Source organism: Pelodiscus sinensis, chromosome 14 (assembly GCF_052426305.1).
Source record: "Pelodiscus sinensis isolate ZL-2025 chromosome 14, ASM5242630v1, whole genome shotgun sequence".
NCBI classification, from domain to species: domain Eukaryota; kingdom Metazoa; phylum Chordata; order Testudines; family Trionychidae; genus Pelodiscus; species Pelodiscus sinensis.
The window spans coordinates 18,638,589-18,666,072 of NC_143065.1; the positions used below are offsets into that span (position 1 = coordinate 18,638,589).

Consider the following 27,484-nt stretch of genomic DNA (forward strand, 5'->3'; position numbering starts at 1 on the left):
ACACCAAATGAAATTAATGGGTAGCAGGTTTAAAACTAATAAAAGAAAGTTCTTCTTCACACAGCGCATAGTCAACCTGTGGAACTCCTTGCCAGAGGAGGCTGTGAAGGCTAGGACTATAACAGAGTTTAAAGAGAAGCTAGATAATTGCATGGAGGTTAGGTCTATAAAAAGCTATTATCCAGGGGATAGAAATGGTGTTTTTGGCCTCTGTTTGTCAGAGGCTGGAGATGGATGGCACGAAACAAATTGCTTGATCGTTGTTCGGTCCACTCCCTCTGAGGCACTTGGTGATGGCCACTGTCGGCAGACAGGCTACTGGGCTACATGGACCTTGTGTCTGACCCAGTACGGCCATTCTTATGTTCTTATGCCTCAGACTTCCTCCTCCTTACTAATAGTGACCACCTGAAATCCTTCTAATGTACTTTGCATGATCTCGTCTTCCAGTATATCAACAATTAAAACATGTCCACTGTTCAGTTTGACTCTTGCTTCCTGGCCCCTATTGTTATGGACTCTTCCACTTTCTACTGAGCTTGAGTTGCTTTTGTAGCTTATGGCTGTTCCTGTGGCAAAAGTGGCCCATAAGCAATAGTTTTGATACTAGTGTGAGCTATTACAAATTTTACTATTGAAGATGCAGATGACTATTGTACGGTTGCCTGCTTTTGTGCAGGGACAATCTAACTGATGTTGACAGTGGTAATATTCATTTGGAGGCACAGCATGCATTCACCCATCGGCGACAGATATCGGAGGAAACAGAAAATCTAGACACCAGAGATTCTCCTGAGGTAAAAATTCTGTGTCTAAAATACAAATCAGAGTTGTGAGTTAATTTGAGGTTTTGCAATCTAAAATATGCTTTTATAAATCTTCTTTTAAGAGCTGGGAAGTTATAACTGAAGACGAGGCCACTATGTACAGCAATCAGAATCTTCAAACACAACTGCCACAGAACAGCGCTGATATGCAGTCTAACCTTGCAGAAGAATTGAATACCAGACTTACTGCCTCTGGGAGTTCAGCCACTGGCCAGTCAACTTGCATTGTAAGAGAGCAGATATTTTTCTAATAGTTTTAACATGAGTAATAAACGTTCAGATTATTTTCCCAAAAGCTAATTCTAACCCAGATTTCTTACAGAAAATATTATGCTTTGGATTTTTCTTGGCTTTTGTCCGAGCTTGATCAATATTTCAAGCCAACACCAATCCATCATTTTACTTCAGTTGAAGAGGCTTAAGGATAATCTTAGTATAGTAGATCTGCTTCCCAAATAAAATATTTTCCCCACTTAGTTTTTGTAAAACAAGACTTTTTCCGTAAGACCTAAAGCAGCATCTGCATTGAATTACTTGAGTTCACAAATCTAGCTTATGTTCTAGCTATCATGTTGTCTACAATTGTCATTCGGTAGTACTTTTTGGTGCTACTTTACAATAGTACTTAAATTTACAGCAGTATCTTTTTGAGGAAATAATAATACCATAGCATTTTTCTCTCCTGTGGGGTAAACTTGGGAGAAATAATGTATATTATGAAGTCAGCTAAGTTAAGGGATTTGAGACAACTTTTTTGTAACCAGATCTATTTTGAAAGAAATCTCTATAATATTTAACAACACTTGCCCAGGAAGGTACGGTATACCAAGTCATTTGAACTTTCGGCTTTTAGAATTTTCATGTGCATCTTGCTCTTCTGGTGGTGAAGATGCTATTTTGTCTATGAACTGAATGTAAACTGATAGTATTTTTCTGAGTCTGTAAACAGGCATTTCCAGTATTGCTGCTTTTTGCTCTGCTAGATAAGATCATACTCAACTTCGGGCTTATCTATCTAGTGGACTATCACATACTAAGGCTACATCTACTCCACAGCCCAGATCAGTGCTCTGAAATCAATACACTGGAATTCAGTTTAGTAGGTCTAATGAGGACCTGCCAAATCAATCACAGATTGCTCTTCCATCAACCCTGTTATTTTATTCTGGACAAGAGGAGTAAGGGAAGTTAATGGGAGTGTTTCTCCCATTGACACCTCCCTCCCCCCCCCTTGGTGTAGAGCTGACTGTAACTCAACTTAAGGTGCATTGACTCCAGTTACACAACTCCACCTATGTGAATAATGTAACTTACATTGAGCTTCTGCTGCAGTGTAGCCTCAATGGTGTGATTTCTAAAGCCTCCCTAAGACTACATCTGCACAACACTGAATCTGGGCTGTAGTGCAGGTATAGCCTAATGTGTTGCACATTAATTGGTCTGTATTAGATCCAGCTGACTGACTTAAACATATGTTAAATATTTAATGAGCCACCAGTGGGATTTATGTGGACCGGTTAATCATCAATATACTGTATTAGTTTGCTTTAGAAATCACACCCCTGCAGTACACATTACCCCCACCATATAGACAATTCTGCCACTTCACAATCCTGTGAATAACAGTGAAACTGTCATTTCATACTGTGGCTGCTTCGGAAGTCTGAGCAGGAAAAGAGGCAGATGGCTAAGTTATTTTTAGGGAAAAGTGAAGATACTCTGTCTTTTGCATCCCTCCCTCCCACCCAAGAAAAGAGATGTAGGAATAGAGCCTCATGCTTCCTTTACAGTGTCCAGAAGGCAAACCTAAGGAAGATGCATCCTTTCACAGGAGTTATCAGCCTCTGAAGGGAATTGAAACAAAGCTTGCTCAGTTTCAGAAGCTAAAGTGTATAGTCTAGTGATATGACATGCTTAAGTAAGGTCCAGGGTTAACATCACTATGGGAATTTCATCACCTTCCTCAGAAGCTGTATGACTTGCATGATGGTTCCTTAATAGGTTCTCTCCCAACAAATAGGTGTCAGTTGGTAAATTTTTGAGATCCCTAACATGTCACAAGCATGATCCTAAGTACAGGACACTGTAGCAATTCTATAATAGTTGTATCCTCAGGCTCAGCTGTATCTTATAAATGAAATATTAATATGATTTAGTGGTAACAGTTCTAGTATCATAAATGCTTATATGTCAATTCATAGCCGCTTGCAAATGGCATGAGCTTGACTAGGTTCTAGACCAGGGCAACTCAACTTTGGAAGCCCCGGGGGCCACAGTCATACTCTCAGCACATGCCGAGGGTAACAACTTAAGTGTGATTGCATATATATGCAAATATATGCAATAGCTTCTTTCACACTGACAGGCATGAATACAAAGATTAAGGCAAGACTATACAACACACAGGCCCCATTTAAGTCAGTTCTGCTGATACTAATAAAATGTAATATTTACCTGATTTCCACCCATATGACAGCACTTTTAATGAGCAATGACAGTCCAGGAATTTCATAACTAAAATGCATATCAACAGAAGACCGTTATATTGACTACTTTTTTGTTTTGGCTCCCATCTGCAGGCTGCATGTTGAGCCCTGTGTAAACCCAAACCACACTATGGGCTGCAAACAAATGGGCCATGGGCCGCACGTAGCTCGTGGCATGCTTGTTGAGTAGACAGCAGTACAGTAGTAATAGACTTCATGAACAGCTTACAATACAGCTTACAATATTTTTTCAAAACTTCATTTTAAATCCTGTTTTGCTGAGCGAGAAACTGAGACAGCTTGAAAACGAAGTATTTTCTTTGTTGCATTGCTTGGTAGCATCAAAAAACTATCAAATGACTTTTTCAGTTCTCTCTTTATTTCAAGACCCATTCCAGCAGAAGAGGTAGCCTGCAAACGTACAGAGTTGAGGAACAGCCTGCACTTCCTGTGGTAGGTTACATTCCAAAAATCACATCATTGTGTAGATCATAGCAATCTGAAAATGTACTTGCTGTGATGCTTTTTTTTTATGATGGGTAAAATATTGAAACTTAGGTTAGATTTGGCTGTCATTTTCTGGCAGCTAGCCTGACAAAATCACATCTTATGGTTCTTGTGAGAGTGGAGTCCCAATATAAGGCTCCCATCTTCCAAGTTCACATTTTTTAGTTTAATGATTATTTAAATGTATGGTTATAGCCTGGAGTAGGGAAGAACTGTAACATGTAGATATGAGACTTCTTAAAAATTATATTTCATCTTGCTTTATCAACAGTACAGTTCCAGCATTTCTGCGTTGTGCTCCCATACTGCCATTGGAGCTTTGTAGTAACTTGACAGCCCTAAAGTCTAGGCTAAACCAGCCAAAACTAAGGAGATTTTTTTAATGCACTCAGATGGCTGTTGTGAACACAAAGGATGTGGTTAGCTTTTTTTGTCATGTTATCAAATACGGATTTTAACACTTTTACTGTGTTTTATTGACTACTTAAACAACTAGAAACTTTCCCTGTATAGGTTCTGGTTGGGAGAAATCTGATAAATTAAGCCTATTTGCTAGTCAGTAATTCCATACAGTAATATTTTCCTCTTTAATTTTAGTTACTCCCTACTTCATCTGGATTACCTCCAGGTTGGGAAGAAAAGCAAGATGAAAAAGGAAGGTCATATTATATAGATCACAATTCCAGAACTACTACGTGGATAAAACCAATTGTACAGGTATCTTTTTAGTGGTTTTTTTCTGTATTTCATTTATATAACCTAGAGTGAAAAGGTATTGAATAGCTACTACAATCAGATAACTTTTATAAATGTACTTCACAATGACTGAACTTGTCTAGAGACCAGTTTTGTGAAACCAAATGTCTCATATGTAAACCATTGTAAACACTAGTAGCCTATGTATGAGGCATAGGGGGATGATACTTTAAATATGTTAATCCACGCTTCTTTATTAATGCTGTATTACATGTGTTTTCAAAACTACAGGAAGTTTCCATATACTTCTGAATTAGTGAACAGCAAGCTCTCTTCTTGTTAGTGAGAGCCTTCAAATTCTTATACAATAGTGGGGTACAAACTAGAAATGTAAAATTCCAGTTAATCCATTAACTGCTTAAACATTAGGTTGAGCTAACATTTAACTGGTTAACGATTAAGTGGGATCTGGGCTTGGGACCCCTCCAGTCCGGCCAAAGCAGCCCTCAGCTCTGTACTGCCCCCAGCTCCCGCCTTCCAGCTGCTGCCTCTGCATCCATCTCCTGCCTTCCAGCCCCCGCTCTGGGGCTCCCCCCTGTCTGTGACAAGTTGGGATCCCTATGAACAGGGCTTCACCAGATGAGAGCAGCCTCTATCAGTGGTGGGCCCACTGTGGGGCTGGAGCAGTCCCCTGCCAACAGCACATGGGGAGCTGTTCCATCCCCTACCAGATACCAGTTAACCATAAATGGTAAGCATTACCCATTCAGGATGCTGCTTACTGGTTCACCTTTCACATCCTTAGTACAAGCACTAACTTATTCTCTAATTATACAAATTGAAATGTCTCTGATCCTGATCCTTTACTGTGTCAGGCCATTCAACAAACCTCTTTCTAGGCTATGATTTGAGTGATGCATCACAGAACAGACAACCTGTCTCTCAAAGAACTTATATTATAATGTGTATTAATAGTGAGAAGCCTTGACAACCCATTTTAATTCACCGTCCTCTGATCTAATTCAAGAACTTTTAAAGGAAATACTTACGGCCTTAAAACTTTGTGAACAATCTGAATATCTGACTATACTGCAAGGGTTATATTTGATGTAAATATCAAATTATCAAATGCATTTTATTGTATAAAAGCTCATGAATTAAGCAATACGAGATGGCTGCGTCTAGATTGGCATGTTTTTCCGGAAATGCTTTAAATGGAAAAGTTTTCCATTAAAAGCATTTTCAGAACAGAGCGTCTAGATTGGCACAGACGCTTTTCCACAAAAGCACTTTTTGCGGAAAAGCGTCCGTGCCAATCTAGACGTGCTTTTCCGCAAAAAAGCCCCGATCGCCATTTTCACGATCGGGGCTTTTTTGCGGAAAACAAATCTGAGTTATCTATACTGGCCCTTTTGCGCAAAAGATTTGCGCAAAATGGACTTTTGCCTGAACGGGAGCAGAATAGTATTTCCGCAAGAAGCACTGATTTCTTACAGTAGGAAGTCAGTGCTTTTGCGGAAATTCAAGTGACCAGTGCTTTTCCGGGGCAACTGCTTTTCCGGGAAAACTGGCCAGTCTAGACACAGCCGATGTGTAAATGGACTAGTTAACTATGCCCTTAAACTTCTTAGTTAGAGGCTTTTAAGACTGCAGTAATCTTTGAAACCTTAATTGGTGGCTATCACATAGTTTTGCTGATGCTTGGTTTGAGCAAATCTGTATACTGTGTAGTAATAGTCTGGCAACTTGTTATAAATCAAAAATACAGGCACAGCAACAGGAAAAATCCAAGGTTTTAAAATATCTTTCTCACCTACCAGTGGGAAGGGAGTCCCAGTCTACTACATACCATGATACATGAAAGGCCAATTTAGAGTACACTGCTCCCCTTCGTGACTACTTGAGGAGGGCCAACCTCAGAACAACAGCAATTAAATGTAAAACTGATAGTAGAAACTTATATTGGGGCTAGATTTGGAGTATATTTTTAGCACTTGTGCTCTGAGCAAAGGCATTGTATATCTTAAATTTCTCATTGGAAATCATGTGAATGCTGTGTTTACAGTGAAAACAGTGAAGAGTCCTATGGCATCTTAAAGAGTAAGGGTGTGTCTATACTGCACCCTATACTGGAATAATATACACAATTTGCAGTATGCAAATTACATACCTTATTTTGATTGAATTTCGAAATAGTGTATTTTGAAATTTGATGCATCTACACAGTGCCAAATTTCGCGAGAATGTGCTATTACGAGACATCCCTTAACCCTCCTGGTCCAAGGGTTACAGGAATGCTGAAATAGGTCTCGAAATAGCAGACATGCACAAAAGATGCAGGCTAGCTATTTCAGGATAATTCCAGTATCCGGAAATAGCTTCTCTGTCTAGAGCTAATCTAAGGGTATGTCTACACTACCACCGTAGTTCGAACTAGAGTGGTTAATGTAGGCAACCGAAGTTGCAAATGAAGGCCGGGATTTAAATATCCCGGGCTTCATTTGCATCTTGCCGGGCGCCGCCATTTTTAAAGCCCCGGTAGTTCGGACTCTGTGCCCGCGGCTACACGCGGCACGGAGTAGGTAGTTTGGATTAGGCTTCCTATTCCGAACTACTGTTACTCCTCGTGGAACAGATTTATTAGGGCATGAGCATTCATGGGTAAAACCCACTTCATCAGATGAATTGGAGTCGAAATTACAGAGGCAGCATATGTGTGTATACCTGTCTCTGTAATTTCCCCTCCAATACGTCTGAGAGGTGGGTTTTTCCCGTGAAAACGTATGCCCTAATAAATTTCCGTTTCTGAGGTGCCTCGGGACTCCTTGTTGTTTCTGCAGATACACACTAACACAGCTACCTCGGAGACTGTTACAGTGCTGATTGTCATATTGAAACATGCTGCTTCAGAAATAATGCTTCATCTCCTGTGTGTGAGTAAGGAGGACTCTTTCTCTGGAGACAATAGGGAAACAAAAGTAGTTTATTTTGAGAAGTTCACTTGACGTTTTCCATGTGCTTATGGATATTTTTATCTAATTTGGACTCGCCTACAATGAGGTCATAGTCCTGTAACTATAAAGTCAGTCAGTGGCCTGATTTTGATGTCCGGTCAGTATTGAGTAGATATATGGAGAATTTTGTAACAGGTGAGAATTGTTTGGGAGAAGGTTATTTAAACAAAAAAATATTTGATTAATGAAAGGGTTGAGACACACTCTGGGAAAACTCTTTCTCAAAGTAGATACATGCATACCTGAGAGCAAATATATCTCTTTATTATAAACATATTAGGACCATTACATTCATATCTCTAAAAGCCCCTGCTAATATCAGCTTTTAACATGAATTGTTAATATTACACTGATTTTGTTCAATACAAAATGTATGTAACTTGAGTTTTCTTGTCTAATACAGATCACAATAGAAACAAATCAGCTATCAACTGTTCAAAGTACTTCTGCAGGATGTCAGCCACAAACGTCAAGTGATTCATCACAACAGTCTTCTAATCAACAGCCTGAAGCAGAGCAAGGATTGCTTCCTAAAGGCTGGGAAGTCCGACATGCACCAAATGGGAGACCATTCTTTATTGACCACAACACCAAAACTACTACCTGGGTAACTTGCTTTCAGTTCAAAAGCCCAGCAGACCAGGCTTTTGTTGTGGATGCCTGGGGTAGAGCAGCTGGGGTGCTGCCGGGTTAGTCCTGGGGGGACCTACCCGGCAGCGCCCCAGCTGTTCTGTCCCAGGCTCCAGATTCAGCTGCTGTTGAAACTGATCAGTGGTTGATTCCAGGAAGCTGGGGGCAGAGCAACTCTGCCTCGGGCTTCCTGTAGTCAGCCCCTGGTCAGTTTCAGCAGCAGCGGCTGAATCTGGAGCCAGTTCCGAGTTAAGTACAAATTCAACTTAAGAACAAACCTATAGTCCCTATCTTGTATGTAACCCGGGGACTGCCTGTATTTTCAGTTAAACCAGTGCTTGTGTCAGTAACCTATTTATAGTGTGGGTTGTACCTGTCTAGTCGGGAACCCTTGAGAACTAGCCGGAGGTGAACCAAGGGAGGTCAATAATGTCTAGTAGCATTACCAATACTCCCACTGCTTACTGGGCTCTTAGAAGACATTTAGGGGTAAATTAGAGCTAAATAACAGCACAGAACACTGAGGCTGTGTCTAGACTACATCCCTATTTTGGTAAAGGGATGTAAATTAGGCACGTTGATATTGCAAATGAAGCCAGGATTTAAATATCTCGTGCTTCATTTGCATAATGGCAGCTGCCGCTTTTTTCGAAATGGGGCTTTTTCGAAGAAAAAAAAGGCAGCTTAGATGGAAATCTTTCGAAAATAAACCCTTTTTCGAAAGATCCTGTAAACCTCATTTTTTGAGGAGTACAGGATCTTTCAAAAAAGGGTTTTATTTTTGAAAGGTTCCCGTCTAAACTGCCTTGTGTTTTTTGTTTTTTCCCGAAAGCGCCTTTCTGGGGAAGAAAGCGGCAGCCGCCATTATGCAAATGAAGCACAGGATATTTAAATCCCGGCATCATTTGCAATATCGGTGTGCCTAATTTACATCCCTTTACCAAAAAAGGGATGTAGTCTAGATGTATCCTGAGAGCCAGGACTGGTGGTTGTAAACAAACTTTAAGGGATCACAGGAAACTTGACCATACTCCTGATAAGTAGACACCTGGCTAACTAAAATCATACTGGACCACAGATGTTGTCGGACCACAGTGGGCCAGATTAGGGAGGTTCAACCAGTATTTATGTTCCTATCTCATTCAGGAGGTTTATACTGTCAACTGGATCAAGAACAATGTGACAGGGCTCTGTAGGACATATCGGGGATGGCTAGTCATGGTATGAAAAGGCTAGTGCCTCTGTAATGGAAATAATGAGGAAGGCTAATGTATGTTTCCTCCATGATATCTCATGGAGTCAAGAGCAAAACTCTGTTTCCACATATAAGAAAGTGGAGGTGAGTGGCACACAGGGGGGGACGTACTCTTGCTTTTGTGCACAAGATAAGTCTGGCTGCCACAGAGCAGGTAGGAAACTGCTTTCCTTTTCCCCTCCTTCCAGCTATTGTTGGTCCCAATGGAGACATGTGGCCTGAAAGAAGGGCAGGAGCATGTGCCCAGTCACCAGGCCTAGGTAGAAGTAATGGGGGCATCAATACATAGGGCACCAGCCATCTAGAGAGATGGGGAAGCACAGGACATCAAAGAACTGCAGCAGGAATGGCAATAGGAACTGCCAGGAATACCTCTTCACAGCTGGGAGCTAGCTGTTCCTCCTTCTCTTCCTCCCCTGCCAGCCAACCAAGTTTCAGTAGTTTCCCCTCTTACGTCTCCTTGCCTTTCTGTTCACAGCAAGTTTCCACACCCTTGGTTATCAAGGCTCATATATGAAGGTGAACAACACTCATACTAATGTGCCCCCACCTATTGTACACATTTTTCTGAAGAACTCAAGGTCTTCATCTGTGCCTTGACAGTCCATGGTAAATCTTTCTGCAATGAGCTTTCCTCATATAAAGTTCAGATTGTGTAGAGTATCCATGAATTCAGCATACAGTACAAATGACCTGAGTGAATCAGGTCTTGGTGACTAGTTTGAGTATTTGAAGATCCCAGACAGTGAGTTAGGTCTCTTCACATGAGAGAGAGAGAGAGGCATTCAAGTTTAGGTAGTAGATTCAAAATAGTTGTCTCTTCTTGATTGTGGAAGAATTTCACTCTAAATCAAGGTGTTACAAAAACATTTTGTGGAATAGTTAACCTGGTTCATCTTTTCTTAAACTAAACAGGATTCATGAATATCGTTGCTAATAAGACAAGAATTTAGATAAGCCCGGAAACTTATAGGTGACCATAAGCAAATGGAGAAATGAAAATTCTTGTCTCTGATTTGACTGGAAAATGCGTATTATCTATCTCTTAGTAAGAATAGTCTTATTTGGTTACAAAATCAGGAAAGCATGAAAGCATTAATCCTTTATCTTTGTTAAAATGCTTTATTATGTTTTCAAAGGAAGATCCAAGATTAAAGATCCCAGCTCATCTGAGGAAAAAGACATCCCTAGACCTTGTAGATTTAGGCCCCTTGCCGGTAAGTGTTCTGAGACTGATCTAGTTTAAATATTTAAACTATCTCTAATTTTAGTGCAAACAAAGTTATGATGCACTTTATTTAATATAAAATGTATATTCTACTCTCAGATTTTGAATCTCATTGTGGAGACTTCTGTAATTTGAACTTGATAGTATGAGAAATGCAGCATTTATATATTCTATCTTGGTTAAATTGTTAGCACTTGTTACAGACCAGATGTTTAAGAATTCATATTGAAAGATCACTCTTCTTTATAGCCAGGATGGGAAGAGAGAACTCACACAGATGGAAGAATATTCTACATAAACCATAGTATGTACAATATAAGTATCTCCTTATGTTGCTAAGTAATTTATTACTTAACCATATCAAAATTAGGGACACTAACTTAAATGTCTTGCAGATACCAAAAAAACACAATGGGAAGATCCTCGATTGCAGAATGTAGCAATAACTGGACCAGTAAGACTTTTTTATATCTATTTTGTTAATTTTTGTAAATATTAACAATTTAAATGACACTTTATCACTATTACTAAATATTCAGTCTAGAATATTTCTGTAGTGCTTGAACATAACAGATTTGTGAAGACATATCTGAAAATGAAATATCCATATTTCTAGATCTATTATTACTTAGAAATAATCTTGAAATGAAGAAGAAACATTCAGTGCATATGGCAAGCAGAGAATTACCTCAATAGAGAAAGCAATATTTTAAGTTACTGATAAATTCTGTTTGTGTAATATTTAGGTGTGCTGTGCAAAATAAAGCCAATTTAATCTTCGCCCTAAATAAGCTTGCAAAAAATGAGTTTTTAAGGACATTTATTTCTGTTCCAAAAAGGAAATTAACTTCCTAGCTTTGATACATAATATTTCAGATAAAACTGTCAAATATTAAATGCAAATTACAATTTCAGACAGGATTTCAGTTTTAAAATATTATTCAATTTTTAAATATTAATATTTTAGTAACAAAGTATTCTATTTCAGTACTCTTTACTTGTTTGTTCAAAGGCTGTGCCTTACTCCAGGGATTATAAACGAAAGTATGAATTCTTCAGAAAGAAGTTGAAGAAGCAGGTTAGTGATCTGTTGTTAAAAAAAAAAGTCAGAAATGTCTTTCAAATCTGAACTCAATAAGTCACATTTTCCAGTGCTTACTCAGATGGATGGAAAGGGTCAGGCAGCTGACATTTCCCATCACCTCCTCCCAAAGGAACTTTCAGATGGCATAAACCCAGTGTGCTTCACCTCTCCCTTTTGACACTAGCATAAAGAGCATGTAGGGGAGGGAAGAGGGTGAGAGAGAGGAAATATGACTGGAGCATGTTGTATTCTGATGGGCCTCAACTAGCATAAGAGCATTCCTGAAACTGTTTTAACCAATGTAGTCAGGATAATGCAGATTATCCATGTGACTTAAGGAGCCATAACCAAACTTCCTGGTGGTCACGATCTCTTTCCATCATTACCTGCTCCGTCTTTGTAAATATGGACTAGGGCTTGTCTCTGCAGTTGCTGCAAGGGTGCACAAAGCCAAGTAAGCATCCCCCCCCTCATGCCCAGACCCCCACACTCCAATCTCACTCACTCCTTTCCCCCCCGCCATGACCCTGCACACCCAGCTTACTCTGACACCCTCCCTTGTTCCTGCACCCTCCGTCCTGGTCAGACACCATATCCCCATCCTTATCCTGCACACTCCCCCATGGTCTAGCCAGACACCTACCCCCATCCTACTCTTGAAACTGCCTTGCTCCTGCACCCTCCCTCCTGGCTACACTGCACCCTCCCTTGCTCCTGCTCCCTTCACCTGGCTGGACACCCTAATCCCAGCCTGCTTCTACCTCCCACTCAAACTTTGCAACCACTCCCTCTTTTGCACCCCACCTCCCTCCCACATCCTGCACTACATCCCTATCCTACTCTGTCAGCTCTGTCTTGTATATTGAGCCCCTCATTTTTTGTCCCTATCCCAGAGCCTAAGGGGGTCCATAGAATCCACTAACTCTGGAACCCCAGAAAAGTGTGGCTTATGAACCTCAGTCCTTCCTGTCCCTTCCCCTCACCCCATGAGGCTGGAGTGCCAGAAGAATGAGGTGTGTCTGTTAGGGGACACATCAATGAGGGTTGGGGTTTTGGAGGAGTTTTTTTGCTTTTCACTTGTGTGGTCCCCAATTGATTTTTCTGTGGCTCAGTGGTCACTGACCTCAAAAAAGGTTCCCCACCCTTGCTGTAAATAAAGGAAACATTGAAACCTTTTGTGTTGGACATAAATTAATATTTTACTTTATTTAAAACAAAGTTTGAGAAACTAATTTGAGAAAGTTAAAATGCTTAGTCTGTTTAATAGTTTAAATTTAAACCATTCTCCCTAGCTGCAGCTGGTTCAGACAATATGTTTACCATACCCAGCCTGCCCCAACCTGCCCCTTCTCCCTCTTTTACCCAGCACGCAGATCCATAAATAGAAGCGAATAAGTTAAATCTTGGCATGCCACTTCTGAAAGCTTGCCAACCCCTGCTCTAGTTCACATTGCTGCACTGCATAGTAGGGATGTTAGATATCGATTAATTGAATAGTCGTGTAACTGCAACAGATTTTAGCAGTTATACAGCTATTCAGTAGTCCGCAGGGGCAGGGCCAGCAGCCACTCCTGGGGAGACTCCTGCCATCCTGCGGGGTGGCAGACAGGAACTGGTCCACAAGGGGAGCAAATTTTTAAACCAGCTCCCTTCACAGACCGACTCCTGCCTGCGGTGCAGGGCGGCAGCATCCCCTGTCCTTGGGGGGCCCGAGCTCCCCATGGACAGGAGGTTAACCAGCATCCCATGGAGCAGTTTCTGTCCATATTCCTGGACCCACCACAGACAGATGCTGCTCCGTGGCAGCCTCCCCTACTCCCCTGTGCTATTGCCTCTGATAGGCGGCTAGCTCCTCCTGAGTGCCAGCTGCAGCCTGCTCCCACTTGCCTCTGTGGGAGACAGGCGTCTCCACAGAACTAGCATGCAAGGAGAGCCAACTTAAATGCCGACTCCCCACATGTATCAGTTCCAGCCTCTTCCCCTCCCGTCCCCCCCGTGCTGCTGCTCTATCAGAATGAATGCAGAGTATACATACAATGTGGGGAAAAAATTATATCTGTATTGAAAATGTGACATAAGATGTATTTCACTTGTTCAGAAAACGTAAGGGTTGTTTTTTTTTTAACAGAAAAGCAACTTAAAGAAATTGTACTTGGGGTACACTTCATTCTGTTATGTGCACCTGGTCTAGGAAGCCCAGACTGTGTTTTATACACGATCCTAATCTGAGATCATGGAAACTCAGCTATGCAACAGAATCGTTTCTAAATGAAATAAAATGTTCACATTTAAACCATACAGAATTGGTAGTTGTCTTTGTCACCACAAACAAACTTCAATATTTATCTAATAACATGGACCTAGATCCCAGGTGCAAGAGGAAAGGATGGTTTTGGTAGACCAGAAATGGCAATAAATAACAGAAAAAGCTTGTGAGCATAATGCCTTATGGAAGCAGATGAAAATTAAATAGTTTGTCCTTAAACACATGGGGTTTGTCTTGAACACATTATAGTTCAGTATTAAAAGCTCTTCACCTTGATATGCTTTCAGAAACAGGGCAGATGCTAAATAACAAATGAACATTTAACATCTGACTTCCTTAATGTGAGGTAGAATTTGGTACATTACAAATCTCTACATGCCGGTTAAATCTTCTGAAAATAGAACCACTTTTTCAACCATGTTATGTTGCATAACCACTTTATTGAAATAAAATGACATGCATGCCATCTTTTGACTATTGAATTTTACATGCCCAAGTGCAGTGTTCATTATTCAGTTTTCCTGATTTTTCCTATTCCTTTTCAGAGTGATATTCCAAACAGATTTGAAATGAAACTTCACCGTACAACAATCCTTGAAGATTCTTACAGACGAATTATAGCTGTAAAGAGAGCAGATTTCCTTAAAGCAAGACTCTGGATTGAGTTTGATGGTGAAAAAGGCTTAGATTATGGAGGAGTGGCACGGGAATGGTTCTTCCTTCTCTCTAAAGAAATGTTTAATCCCTATTATGGATTGTTTGAGTATTCTGCCACGTAAGTAACATGGTTCCCCGAAAGATAATATAGGTTAGGGAAAGGCGCTTCAGTTTAATCTCTTTGACAAAAATTTAAAATAATTTTTGTGGCATTTAAGGACTTTTTGGTATGTAGCACTGTTGTGCTGTTGCAGATATCGTAGTCCTATATTTTGCTGGCAATCTGAAATGAACGTTAGTAATCTTTGTACAGCAAATATCAGCTTGCAGCCAGCATCTCCATTCCTATCATCTAGCATTCATGATTGCTATATATTTAGAACAAACATGATATTATTTCTTCTTAAATTAATGCTTGTGTTCATTCTCATTTTGCAGAAATGACTGAGCAAATTTGTAAAGTAAGAGGGAGTTAATATTAACAAACAAAACTCATGGTGAAACGCTGCTCGAATTAAAATACCTTTACCATTTGGTTTTTACCAGTGTTTCATATACGTAATCAGTCCTATTAAATTTACCTTGCGTGCGCTGAACATGCTTTAATATTAAACTAATAATATTGTTCATGGACTGCAAAATTTTGCATGTGGTGCCTTCTTCCTCTCAGAGATAACTACACTCTGCAGATCAATCCAAACTCTGGATTGTGCAATGAAGATCATCTCTCATACTTCAAGTTTATAGGACGTGTAGCTGGAATGGCAGTTTACCATGGCAAGCTGCTGGATGGTTAGTATTTATTCTGCATAATATGATATGTAGATCAATATTGTGTTGGGAATTTTCATTTGATTTATCTAACATTAATATCCTTTACTCTTTAAAGGGTTTTTTATTCGACCTTTTTACAAGATGATGCTTCAAAAACCCATAACACTTCATGATATGGAATCTGTGGTATGTAAAATCTCCTGCCATCATTCATGTTAAGTTTTCATATTTACACTATAAGTTTTGAAATGCTAAATATTTAAAGCAAATGTACACTTTGAATCTTTAGCTCTTTACTTTTTAAAACAAAATACTAAGGGTAACATTTTCATACATCTGTTAAGTGGTTTAGAAGCCTGAGGTCTGCCAACAGACACAGGACCCTAGGATGCTAACTCATTTTAATCTCTCATGAAAATTTTATCCTAAACCTCCTGTGTTGTTGACTTGAATTATTTCTAGAATAGCAGTGTGGTTTAATGTCTTATCACAGAGGACCAAGAGTTAGGCTTCCTTTCTTATTCCTAGCTCACGACTAATTTTGTGCTATGATATTATCAAAAGCAGTATATATCTTCCACACCAGGACTTAATAAATGTCTTGTGTAAAGTGTTGTCTTTTTATTTGTTTTTGTTCTCATAGAAATAAAGCTCTTGCATTATTTTTTCATCCCTTTGGGGTTCAGTCTTTGGAAACCAGGTGCCATATTATGAAGAATCTTTTTCCAGTAACAGCAGCTGGATTGCTGATTAGCCGCATCTAGAACAGTCATTTTAGAGTATTCTGTTTAGAACATATTATTCACTGTCATTGTTCTTTTTTCTGTAATAACTATATATATTTAATAGAGTAATGCTATAAACAGACCATTGGCAATATGGTCTGGAATCTTCTTTGTTCCCGAAAGTCTTGCCTGAAAATTTCACCCCTTTTTTTGGCATTCCATCTTTCTTATTCTATTGCAGCCTCTGAATACTTTACTTTCTCAGACCCTTTATTGTTCTGCCTAGCAGTACAGGAAAGAAGGATACTACAGAGAAGTCTAAAATGTAAGGTCACACCATTTTATCACAAAGTTGCTACATTATGTCAGCACTGAAGATATTTCAGGACTTCAGTTTTAAACTTTATTATCCTCTGTTTCATCTCTGAGTGTTTGTCTGCACAGATTCCATTCTTGGTGTGCATGCACTTCATACAAGTGAAGCTGGATTCTTTGACTTGCAGTCTCTCTTGTGTTTTGTATCCATGCCTGCTTCCAGGATCATGGCATCCTCTGACTCCCCCTCCGTCCTCCTTAACTATTAATAGTGAACCTCTCTTAAGGCTCCAATCCTCCAGAATTTTTAAGGTGGAGTCCCATACCAATCCCTTGGCATGGAAATCCAAGCTGGCACCCAACTGTTTTTTCCTATTCCACTACTTAGTTGCCACCAAACTTTGTAGGAAGACAGTGTTGGTGCCAAATATAGTTGTACTGGCACCATTCACACAGGCCTGGGAGTCATGACATCGAGCACTCCTATTCCAAGACTCCTCTACTTGGCACAGACTACCTACTGTGTAGGTCAGCACCACCACTATATGTGGTACCAGAACCTTTCTGTGGGATTGAAATCAGATCTCCTTTCATTGAGAAATTATAAACCACCTATCCATGTTTCCAGATCAGAAGTTGTTTTTGGTAAAGTTGTTCTACATTCTTTAAGTAGATCTCCACTTTCCTACGTAGTGCTAGAGCAATTGCTTTTGACTTGTCAACAGTCTCTCCGAGAATGAGAACTGTTATTTACCTTACCTAAATAAGTTGCGGTGCCCACTGAGATTCAAGGACCTGCCCTCCTTCATAAGAACATGTGAATGTCCGTACCAGATCGGATCAAAGGTCCATCTAGCCCAGTATTCTGTATTCCAACAGTGGCCAATGCCAGGTGCCCCACAGGGAATGAACAGAACAGATGATCATCAAATGATACATCCTCTGTCTCCCCTTTGCAGTTTCTGGCAAACAAAGGCGTGGGACACCATCCCTTCCCAGGCTGGCTAACAGCCATTGAGGGATCTATCCTCTAAAAACTTACCTAATTCTTTTTTTGAGCCCTGCTACTCTTAGCCTTCACATCCTCTGGGCAAGGAGTTCCACAAGTTGACTGAAATATATGAACAAATATTTCCTTTTGTTTAAAAATACTTCCTTCTCTACTGTCAAGGCTGTTCCCCACTCTGGCACAACAAATGCAGGAGTTGGGGGCCTGCAAGAGCACTCTAAAACCTTGCTTCTACAGGCATTGGTACAAAAACTCCCCCCTTCCGCCCCCCAAATCCTAATACTCAGATTTTGGGGAATCCGCTGCCACCATCAACTGCTTTTGAACCCACAAATGGGTGGACACTTGAAACCAACCCCAGGGGTACCCCAAGCTCTTTTTCTGCAAAGAGCTTGAAAAAGAAGAGAAAAACAAGCCGCAATCTCTGGTAGCTGACCCCTCAGTCAGAGGCATTCAGACACTCTCACACACTCCTTCCTTCCAAGACACACTCATCAACCAATACCAGCTAATTAGAAAAAAGAAACAATTGTTTATTATAGAAACAAATCTTCAGTTGCAAGCAGAGTGAATTTGCTAGATGGAAAGCCACCATTTGATACAGATACTCAGGGAAAATCCCTGGGCTGAAGAATGTTACAAAAGGAAACAAAAACACTTAACAAGCTCAGACATTATTTCCACATCCCGAAACAAGGAGAACAATAAATCCTGATGGACTAACTAAATTTTCCCTACTTACACATTCTAAGGAGTCCGTTCTTGGAGAGAAGAGTGTCTCCCATCTCCCTCAGTACTTGGAAGAAAACTACTCTGAATCTCAAACAAAGAAGAAAAAAAAACTCTTCCAGTTTGACATTCCTGTCTGCAAGTGATATTGGCTGACTACCTGATACCTTGCTAGGTACAGAGTTAACCCCTTAGTCCCCAGGTGCTGGGCAGCACTCCTGATTATGACATCCACTGATTTGAGTCTTGCTCCTCAGTGATGAAAATGAGTGAGGTTTGCAGCTCACACCCTGTATGCCCTCACCTACAGGGACTGAGAAGGTATTCAGGTCACAAGCATTTCTCTGGATTCTCCCTTTCAAAATAATCTGATCTCTCTCTAACATGGGACATGTGCTTACCAAGAGAGGAATCTGTATGGAAAACACATCTTAAACTGTAAAGTAAGTAACCATTCTTTATCTTACTTTCTAATAAGAGTTTTCTGCCTAACTTCCAGAGTTCGATCATTTTGAGAACGAAAGAATAGTGACCACATAGTAACTGCAACATCTAACATTCTAAGGCTCTAGCTACTTTTTCCCGATTTTTTTTTTTTTTTTTTTTTTTAAAGCTCATGTAGAAAGCCTCAAGATCCATGTCATTTTTCAGGTTTGAAAAGTTCTACAGCAGTAGGGGCCACGTGCATGAAGACTGAAGAATCAAAGCAATAGCCCAAACATGCTCATATTTTAAAGAATACAATTATACATGCTTTGATGAAGGACTAGAGTTTATCTCTCCTGCCCTCTTCCTCTCCCCCCCTCCCCAGTGTCCATCATGAATAGTGCTTTGAATATTACTCTTCTTTATTAGGAGAGAGTAACTTGTGGTGGTCAATATCCTATCCTGCTAATGGATAAGGAATGGTATCTTCCAAGAAACTAAGTTCTCAGTTTTAAAGTACTCAAATGTAATTCTGTTGTCAGTGTTGAAGCGATTTGTCTGTAGATTTAATCAAACAAATATAAGTAGTTACTCTGTTCACAGTGAGCTTAGTGAAGACCAATCTTTATGCAGTTGTGTTGGGTATAAATATAGAACATACTCTGTTTGCTTCAAGTAAGTCTTCTATACTTACCCATTAAGCATACAACTTTCATTTTTAGGATGGTGAATATTACAATTCTCTGAGATGGATTCTTGAAAATGATCCAACCGAATTAGATCTCAGATTTGTAGTTGATGAAGAACTTTTTGGACAGGTCTGTATATTGATGTTTCATTTATTATGCTTTTATGTGAAGTAAAAAAAACTGTGGAACTGAGGTTTTTGGGTTTTTTTGGTAGAATACTTAAATAGGATAATGTGAGAAATACTTATGTACTTGAGAATTCTATCGGGTTGTTCACTCATGGTTCTTGCTGTGGCTGGTACCTGATCACTTAATGTTTTGGAAATATAGTTGTGATTTAAGAAATGATTGGAAAACAGCTGTTTCAGCAAAGCTTTTGACACACTAGATTGTGCTTTTGATTGAGCAGCAGCTACCATGGTAAAATACAGTTGTTGTGGCAAATACTAATGCAGATTAAAATAAACATTCTAAAGTGTCTTGTCCCTTAGTCTTAATGAAAGCTGCATCCTTGTGATGTTTCTAGAAGTGCTAGAAATGAACACATTTTTTTTTTCAAATTAGTGATAGAATTGGGTTCCCTTGACAAGTGTGAACCTACTTTTTTTGACTTGCACAACACAGAACAAACTTTGCTAGTGGAGGAAATCTGCAAGACTGAAATAAGGTGGTTCTACCACTGGTCTTGCACAGATATCCCAATTTACAGTGATTTAATGAGATACAAGCATGCTAACGGTTGGACCTCCCTGATCTGGCACTCTTTGGACCTGATTGGTCCTACGTAAGGGATTTTGCTAACCAGGGGAGGTCACTTCCGCCCCCCTTGCCATGTCTCCCAGCCTGGACCCAGCCACTGGCCTCCTGGCTATCCCTTCTCTCTGCCATTCCTCTCCCCTGCCACCCCACCGGACTTCCCAGCCTCCCAAGAAAGTCCAGATGGGCCACGTACTGAGATTCCCGGCTCTCTTGGGCAGTCCAGCTGGGCCGTGCTTCCCAGCTCCCCTCCCCACAGCATGCTGGGCTTCCTGCCCCCACTCCCCAAATTCCCTGCTGCATCACACTGGTGCTCCTACTGGACCACGGATGTTGCTGGACTAGAGAGTCCCAGTTTGGAGAGGTGCAACCTGTTACACAGTGCTCACCAAAAATGCTGTAGGTTGGATCACTGCAAATGCAGATTGTGAAGTTAGTAAAAAAATATACAGTATTGCAGAGACCGTGTGTGCAAACGTGGTGAGTTGCTGTACTTGAGTCAGATAACTGAGCTGCCACGTTGCAATCTGGCACCACTGAATTGTGTGCGTGTATAATATTAAAAGGTATTCATACAGGTTGCATGAGAGAGTGGTGCTAGTTGTCATAGTTTTCAGATTATTAAAAATTAAGCAGAAATAAAAAATACTTAATGTTTAAACTTGTATTCGGTGAAGCATGTGCTTTGTGTAATATGTGTTTCTTATTTAGACCCATCAACATGAGCTGAAAAGTGGCGGATCAGAAATAGTAGTCACCAACAAGAACAAACGAGATTATATTCAGTAAGTAGTTGGACAGTCTATGGAAAATACATCACCTCATTTCAGTTTCTCTACAGACGGTGTGCTCTTTGTATTTTGTTTTTCACTGAGCTTCTTATTGTGTTCAGCTTTGATGCAAGATGCATAATTTGTACTACAAATTTTCAATTTTATTTTTATTTTGCAGTCTAGTAATTCAGTGGAGATTTGTGAGCAGAGTCCAGAAGCAGATGGCTGCCTTTAAAGAGGTATTAATTTCTAAATATTTTCATATCTAATATTATGAAAAATCTTTTGGAACACAAGACTTGACTAGGTTGCTATGGCTGTAAAAGAGTTAGAGTCATCAGATATTTAATGGAGTTCAGCTCTGAATTATTTTAATGATACGGTGCTATTGTTAGAACACTTACCAGCTTTTCCATTATAAAATCTCCCTTCACATACTTACAAATTAACTTCTTGTCCAGTCCTGAACAGAGATGCAATTCAAATGTTTTTTTTAATCCATTCCAAAATCATTCTTTATGGTTTAAGTAATAGAAGTGTAAATAATATTAAGTTTACTGGAATTGAATGACTTTAATTTTTATCTCCTCATTATACAAATGACCATCTGCAAATCACTAGCCCAGAGTTTCCCAAACTGGTTTGTGAACAACTGAGGATCCCTGAAGAGCTAGCTGGCCTCATGGTGTTGACTTGCCTGATTCACCAGCCACTAACCAACATTATAGGCTAATATACCAGATGCATATACTTTTCCGTGTGTAGGAAATTACTTACCACCACAAGGATGTTATGATTATAAATGTGCAGGAGGAGCAGAAGTCTCTGATAAATGGAAGAGGAGATGGTGAATGAGCTGGTCTTCTCAGAAATGGCCTGCTCTTTTTAAAAACAAAACAAAAACCACAAAACCATCCTGAGGAAATTAAAGCTCTGCGTTATTAAAAAGTTAATATGATATTCAGGAAATAAAGATGAAACTGATGGAGAATATTCAGCAACTCCTTCATTGACTAGGCATATTCTGTCCTGTTCATTGAATGAAGCGGGAGTAATGTGGGGAAAAATCTAATGTAATTAGACTATCATAATGAATATGCACAAGGAAACAGAGCTTTCTACTCCAATAGAAGTAGAACCAAGATTGCTGGATTCTATTCCTGGTTCTGGGTATCCCATATAAGACGCTTGGATTCTGATTATGGTTCTGGAAGAATTGACTAAGTGCAACTTGCCAGATCCTTCATTATATACTCTCTGAAATGGGAGAAATTATTTGCCAGCTTTGTAAGTCAGGAATATAAGGACATAATCAGTACTGATAGATAAAAATGCAGAGCATTGGTAATGTCAGCATGAACATGTCCTGTGTAGCTGGAACAATGTTGAAACTGTTTGTTTGCATTGGAAGCCAAATCTGATTTCATCAAGCCCCAGGAAGAATTGAATAGAGTTTTCATAGAGCCATTTTTTCCCCTTGACCACTCAAGATTTGCATGAAGTATGCCTTAGCCAGACTCAAAATTACAGCCCAGGTGTGTCTATAAACTGTGCTGTATTTAATGTAATACTTTGTCCGAAACTCTTGCAACGTGGCGATCTAATTCTTAGCTGGGGGTGGGGGGAAGAGATATAAAGAATTTGGTTTTCAGATTTTTATTTTTTTTATATATTTTAGGGATTTTTTGAACTAATACCACAAGATCTAATCAAAATCTTTGATGAAAATGAACTAGAGGTAAGTATATCATGGAACAGGAAACAAATTGTGTTGGAACCATGTTTCGTTGACTTACCTTTTGCTATCTCTCATTTGTGTAGTTACTAATGTGTGGACTGGGAGATGTGGATGTGGCTGACTGGAAGCTATATACAAAATATAAAAATGGCTATAGTATAAATCACCAAGTTATACAGTGGTTTTGGAAGGTAACAAAGCTCTAACTTGCTATATATGCAAAATGTAATTTTTTTTTTAAACTGCTGTTTTATCAACTATGCAGAGGTATCATGTTTCATAGAAACAAGTAAATATTTGTACATTAAACTACAAATGGAATATAAATAGAAATGATGCATATTTAAGACTATAATACAGTATTGATGTGTATCCAATTCTAAAAGCCAGGTATGCTGGTGAGGTTAAATACAATCACTGTAGCTTTTTGGTGTATTTACACTAAAGAGGTATTAAACTCTTGTGTTTAAGTTATAGCAGTCTGGTTGTTTTGTGTGCAACATCAACAGACTTCAAAAAAAGTAGGGACCAAATCTGGGAGGGAAGTATTTTAATGGCCTTCTAAGTCAGTAACCCTATTGTCACTCTGCTGCTAAAATAATTGAAGGCAAAAAAAAGATTTGGACAAAATATGTAGATTTCAGGACTTTTAACAGCATGCAGAGAAATAAGTTGTATTTATTACATAAAATAAAAAAATAGTCTGCTCTTAAGATGTAAAAAACAAGTAGAGTGTATCACTTAAAATTGCTAACAGTGTAATAATAAAAAAACTGAAGCCTTTCAACTAAGTCTTTAAATGTATTTGCCCTGTACAGGCAGTATTAATGATGGATTCTGAGAAACGAATACGATTACTTCAGTTTGTCACTGGCACATCCCGTGTACCTATGAATGGATTTGCTGAGTTATATGGTGAGTTCATATAGTGCCATTCATTCAAATTAACTGAGCTACTCAGTGTGAAAAGCCCGCTTTTAAAATGATCACAAAGATTCACTATTTGACTTAAATCATATGCCTATTACATATCAATTTTTAAAAATCAAATTGAGTGTTTAAACAGTTTAGTAATTTGTAAATAGTTAGCAGTATTACTTAATCACATATGGAATAGCGTCTCATGTAGACAGATCAATGCTGATACTACTACAGCTATAAATATGCACCCTTACACTTCACTATTGGTGTGTGTAAAAAAAAAAAAAAAAACAAAAAAACCTCTCATGGTAAATATATATCCAGAAATATGTAGAAAGCAATCATTGGAACATACACACAATGCCTTTTGAGTCATATGTATAACTCCCTCATTCAGAAATTCTTTCACAAAGCAAGAGCAATATACTGAAAAGACTTGTATCTCAAAAAGGTTGAGAGATAGAATGGAGTGGATCTCAATCCATTACTTCTTCCTGTAGGTTCAAATGGACCACAGTTGTTTACAGTTGAACAGTGGGGCACCCCTGAAAAACTGCCACGAGCTCATACCTGGTAAATATTCTTTTAACTTAAGTAGACTTTCATGCATTAAGAAGTAACTTTGATCACAAAAACTTACGTGTTTTTTTTTTTCTTTTTCAGCTTTAACCGCTTGGATTTGCCTCCATATGAGTCATTTGAAGATTTATGGGACAAACTTCTCATAGCTATTGAAAATACTCAGGGATTTGATGGGGTTGATTAGGCCACAAAATTGAACGTGCTATGTTGTTCCTATGCTGCGATTTCTTTTTAAGGGTTTACAAAAAATTTAAATATTTCTAGGGAACTACTATTGCATTCAGTTATTTGGCTATTGAACTTTCAGAGTGTAATTTGTAAAACAAATAAGTGTTTAAAAATTCCCTAACTCTCTTAAATATATTTTGCCATTTTCAGTTATACATATTTTATTAGTGTCTACAAAATGTCCAGTGGGTAGCTTGGTGCCCTTCCCACCATGCCTCAAAGAGTAGAATGTCTTTCAACAATTACCTCTTCTACAGTATTTGCCAGATTGTTCTACATTAAACTACTGAAAGTAAAACTGTGAAACAATGTTTGCAGAATGTAAATTTGAAACATTGCTGTTCTTTTTAAGAGTAACTGAAATGGTTAAACAGTTTGAGGAAATTCAGTATAATGCAATATCATTCTGTGCTGCTTCAGGCTGTTTGACACATCTGCCTAACGCACCTTATTGTTTAGTATATTGTATAACACATTGGAAAGTGTTTGCAGTTCTTATGTCATCTTGCCAAATATTGACTGACTTTATATAAGGTTTTTTCAAAATTCATTTTCTGACTTGCTTTTGTTAAAATGCAGTTTGACAAAACCAGGAACTTTTGTAAGAGACACTTAAGTAGCATATTTCTTAATTATAAGAAGAAATTATATTCTTTCGTCTGAATTCATATGCTTTCATTGGCTTCTTGAGTTTTCATCACATTTTTGATAGATTTTAACAGTGGATAATATTTTCAGTTCAGACTTTTGCAACAAAAATAAATCTTAAAGCAGAATTTGTATCAATACCGCAGAGTATTAGCTAAAACTGATAGTTAAATGCCTTTGTTATCCATTCTTGCAGTATTGCACAACAAAATGGTGAGGACATGTTTACAAGGTTTTATGGGCCAAATTCAGCTACCTGATATGTACAAACTTCACTGACATCAGTAGGAGTTAGGCATATGAATCCAGGGGCAGAATTTGGCCCTCTAATATGTTTACAGGTTATGCTAATTTCTATAGCTGCAATTTTATATGTTTATTTCTTCTTTGTTAGTCTAGAAACCAAATTTATTAATATGGTATAACCAAAGTTATAGCCAATAATGTGTAACTTATTGTAGATTGGAGCCTCTTATAAACTTAGCTTGATTTGTTTTGTACACGTGGATATTTTGATATGAGTGTCAGCACTGGTTATTTTGGCAAGTGCTGGTTAAAATTATCAGACTGAATTCTGAAAAATGTATAGTTTAAATGCCTGGCTTGCTTTAATTTTGAACATTTTGTTAACCAATATGATCTCCGAGTAAATCACAGTACATAGCTTTGGCCTGCGTTTTTTTTTATTCAGTCACTATCTTTTTTAAATATGCAAAACGGAAGTGTAGGTCATCTCTCTAAAGACATGTAAATTGTGTAACAAATGTAATAGGTCTTAAGGGATATTTAAAATCCCACTTTGTTTTATTCTTTAAATTGGTCTTTAATGCTGAGTATTACATGTAAATAAAAATAACTTATACAAAATTCTGTTAAACTAGAAGCAGTTTTGTAAAACTTGGAATGATATATCTCAGTAAATATGTATAGATTTGAATGTAGTAGTATTTGTTGCCTACTTTAAAGTATAAAATATTCATAAATAAAGATCCTGAAGCAAAAATAAAAATTTATTCTAATAAAGAAATTGAGTCATTAATCCAAATTTGAGTCAAGAAACTTAAAGAAGACTGTAGTAATAAATTCAGACGTGTTAATGTATTGAGAACCTATAGAAGCACTGCTCTGAAATGCTTTGACTACCCTTCCGCATTCCAAGATGTACACAAATGTGAATGTGGTGAGGTTTTTTTTGTTTGTTTGTTTGTTTTTAAGGGTCTAGATAATTTTTCATTAAGTGAACGAGCAGGCATGGAAGCATTAAACATAGGAAGATTTTAGAATGAAATTGATTCCATTGAAGTCAGCTGGATTTTTCCACTGACTTCAGTGGGACCAGGATTTCGCAGATTATCTTGGAAAGATATTGGACCAAAGGTCCAACTTGATGTGACATTTTCTGGTCACATAGAAAAGCGCAATCTGTTTTGAGCTCGAACAAAGTTTTAATACACCCTGGGAGCAGTAACAGCATCAAGTTTAAACTTGTAGCAGCTACTACAGATCAAGAATTCAGAAATGGCAATAAACTAAAATTAAAACACATACTAGGTATTTCTGTTTTCCATGTTGGTTTGGTACAGATTGGGTGCATATGCACAGAATGACACTCAGAAATAATGACCACTCTTTTTTAATAGATTTGTCTCACTTTTTGGATTCATAACACAGCTCCAGTGTTTGACACTGACATTATAGTTGCTAAATTGGACATGAGTAATTAGAAAGTACTCTTTTTACTCTTAATTTTAAAAGTTACCATTAAATACCTCGGTTCCATCTTGTATTTGTAAGTTGTGACACTATTTTCACTGTGTAAGTTACTATGAATGTGTTTTCTACCCAGAAATTAGTTGACATTTCAGACACATCAGATTTTATGCATAGTACTTGAGCCAGTGGCTCTCAACCAGGGGTACGTGTACCTTGGGGTAAATAGATGTTGTCCAGGGGGTAATAAACTTATCTAGATATTTGCCTAGATTTACAACAGGCTACATAAAAACACGTCAAGTTGGTACTAACTAAAATTTCCTATAATGACTTGTTTATACTGCTCTACAGATTATACAATGAAATGTCATGATAGGCACTAGTCAAATTAGGAATGTTCAAAGTTACGAATGTCTGCAGATATGAGCACTCAGCTGCAGCTTCAGGGGAGCAAGCAAGAGGCACAAGTCGTGTTGAGCAGTGTGAGTGAGGGCTGGAGGACTGCAGACAGCCCTATCTCCTGGCTGCCTTCTGCTGTCTGTGAGCTTATCACAGGCTCTGGCAGCTCCCTGCCTCCCCTCCCATCCTGCTCCCGCTCTCTAGGAGGCAGCATGAGTGCAGAATGGAGGAGAGGGAGCCCCCGCATAGCCAGTAGGTGGAGAGAAGCAGTGGTATAAAGACCTTACCCCTCCTGCACACCTTTCCCTGCCTCAACTCTCATCTTCTTCCTGCTCTCTGAACCCTAACTTTTGGCCTCACCCCAGAACTTTGGGGGCTCCCAAAAATCTAAAAGCCCTGGGCACCCAGA

At 38.9% G+C, this 27,484-nt stretch overlaps 1 protein-coding gene and 1 long non-coding RNA gene across 7 annotated transcripts in view; one reads left to right on the forward strand and one right to left on the reverse strand.

The window, feature by feature from the left end:
* Positions 1 to 26,009, forward strand: part of NEDD4 (NEDD4 E3 ubiquitin protein ligase) — a 100,604-nt gene extending 74,595 nt beyond the window's left edge. For 3 of the 6 annotated variants that reach the window (XM_075897297.2, XM_075897298.2, XM_075897299.2), the window contains 20 exons: positions 680 to 797; positions 890 to 1,054; positions 3,683 to 3,766; positions 4,418 to 4,537; positions 7,934 to 8,137; positions 10,555 to 10,632; positions 10,893 to 10,947; positions 11,039 to 11,097; positions 11,656 to 11,721; positions 14,539 to 14,768; positions 15,321 to 15,442; positions 15,540 to 15,610; positions 19,351 to 19,446; positions 20,785 to 20,858; positions 21,025 to 21,085; positions 22,525 to 22,584; positions 22,668 to 22,775; positions 23,403 to 23,499; positions 24,006 to 24,078; positions 24,169 to 25,998. In XM_075897297.2, coding sequence (XP_075753412.2) covers positions 680 to 797; positions 890 to 1,054; positions 3,683 to 3,766; positions 4,418 to 4,537; positions 7,934 to 8,137; positions 10,555 to 10,632; positions 10,893 to 10,947; positions 11,039 to 11,097; positions 11,656 to 11,721; positions 14,539 to 14,768; positions 15,321 to 15,442; positions 15,540 to 15,610; positions 19,351 to 19,446; positions 20,785 to 20,858; positions 21,025 to 21,085; positions 22,525 to 22,584; positions 22,668 to 22,775; positions 23,403 to 23,499; positions 24,006 to 24,078; positions 24,169 to 24,271 — 2,044 coding nt within the window. In that variant the 3' untranslated portion in view covers positions 24,272 to 25,998. Of the gene's footprint in view, positions 1 to 679; positions 798 to 889; positions 1,055 to 3,682; positions 3,767 to 4,417; positions 4,538 to 7,933; positions 8,138 to 10,554; positions 10,633 to 10,892; positions 10,948 to 11,038; positions 11,098 to 11,655; positions 11,722 to 14,538; positions 14,769 to 15,320; positions 15,443 to 15,539; positions 15,611 to 19,350; positions 19,447 to 20,784; positions 20,859 to 21,024; positions 21,086 to 22,524; positions 22,585 to 22,667; positions 22,776 to 23,402; positions 23,500 to 24,005; positions 24,079 to 24,168 lie in introns of all 6 variants that reach the window. The other 3 variants (XM_089782009.1, XM_075897296.2, XM_006112492.5) reach the window with 3 other exon arrangements.
* LOC112547580 (uncharacterized) lies at positions 16,024 to 18,353 on the reverse strand. The gene is made up of 3 exons (XR_003091347.2): positions 18,216 to 18,353; positions 17,507 to 17,575; positions 16,024 to 16,184 (listed from the first exon to the last, which is right to left on the reverse strand). It is a non-coding gene; the product is annotated as an uncharacterized LOC112547580 (long non-coding RNA).
* Positions 26,010 to 27,484: the final 1,475 nt, after the last annotated feature.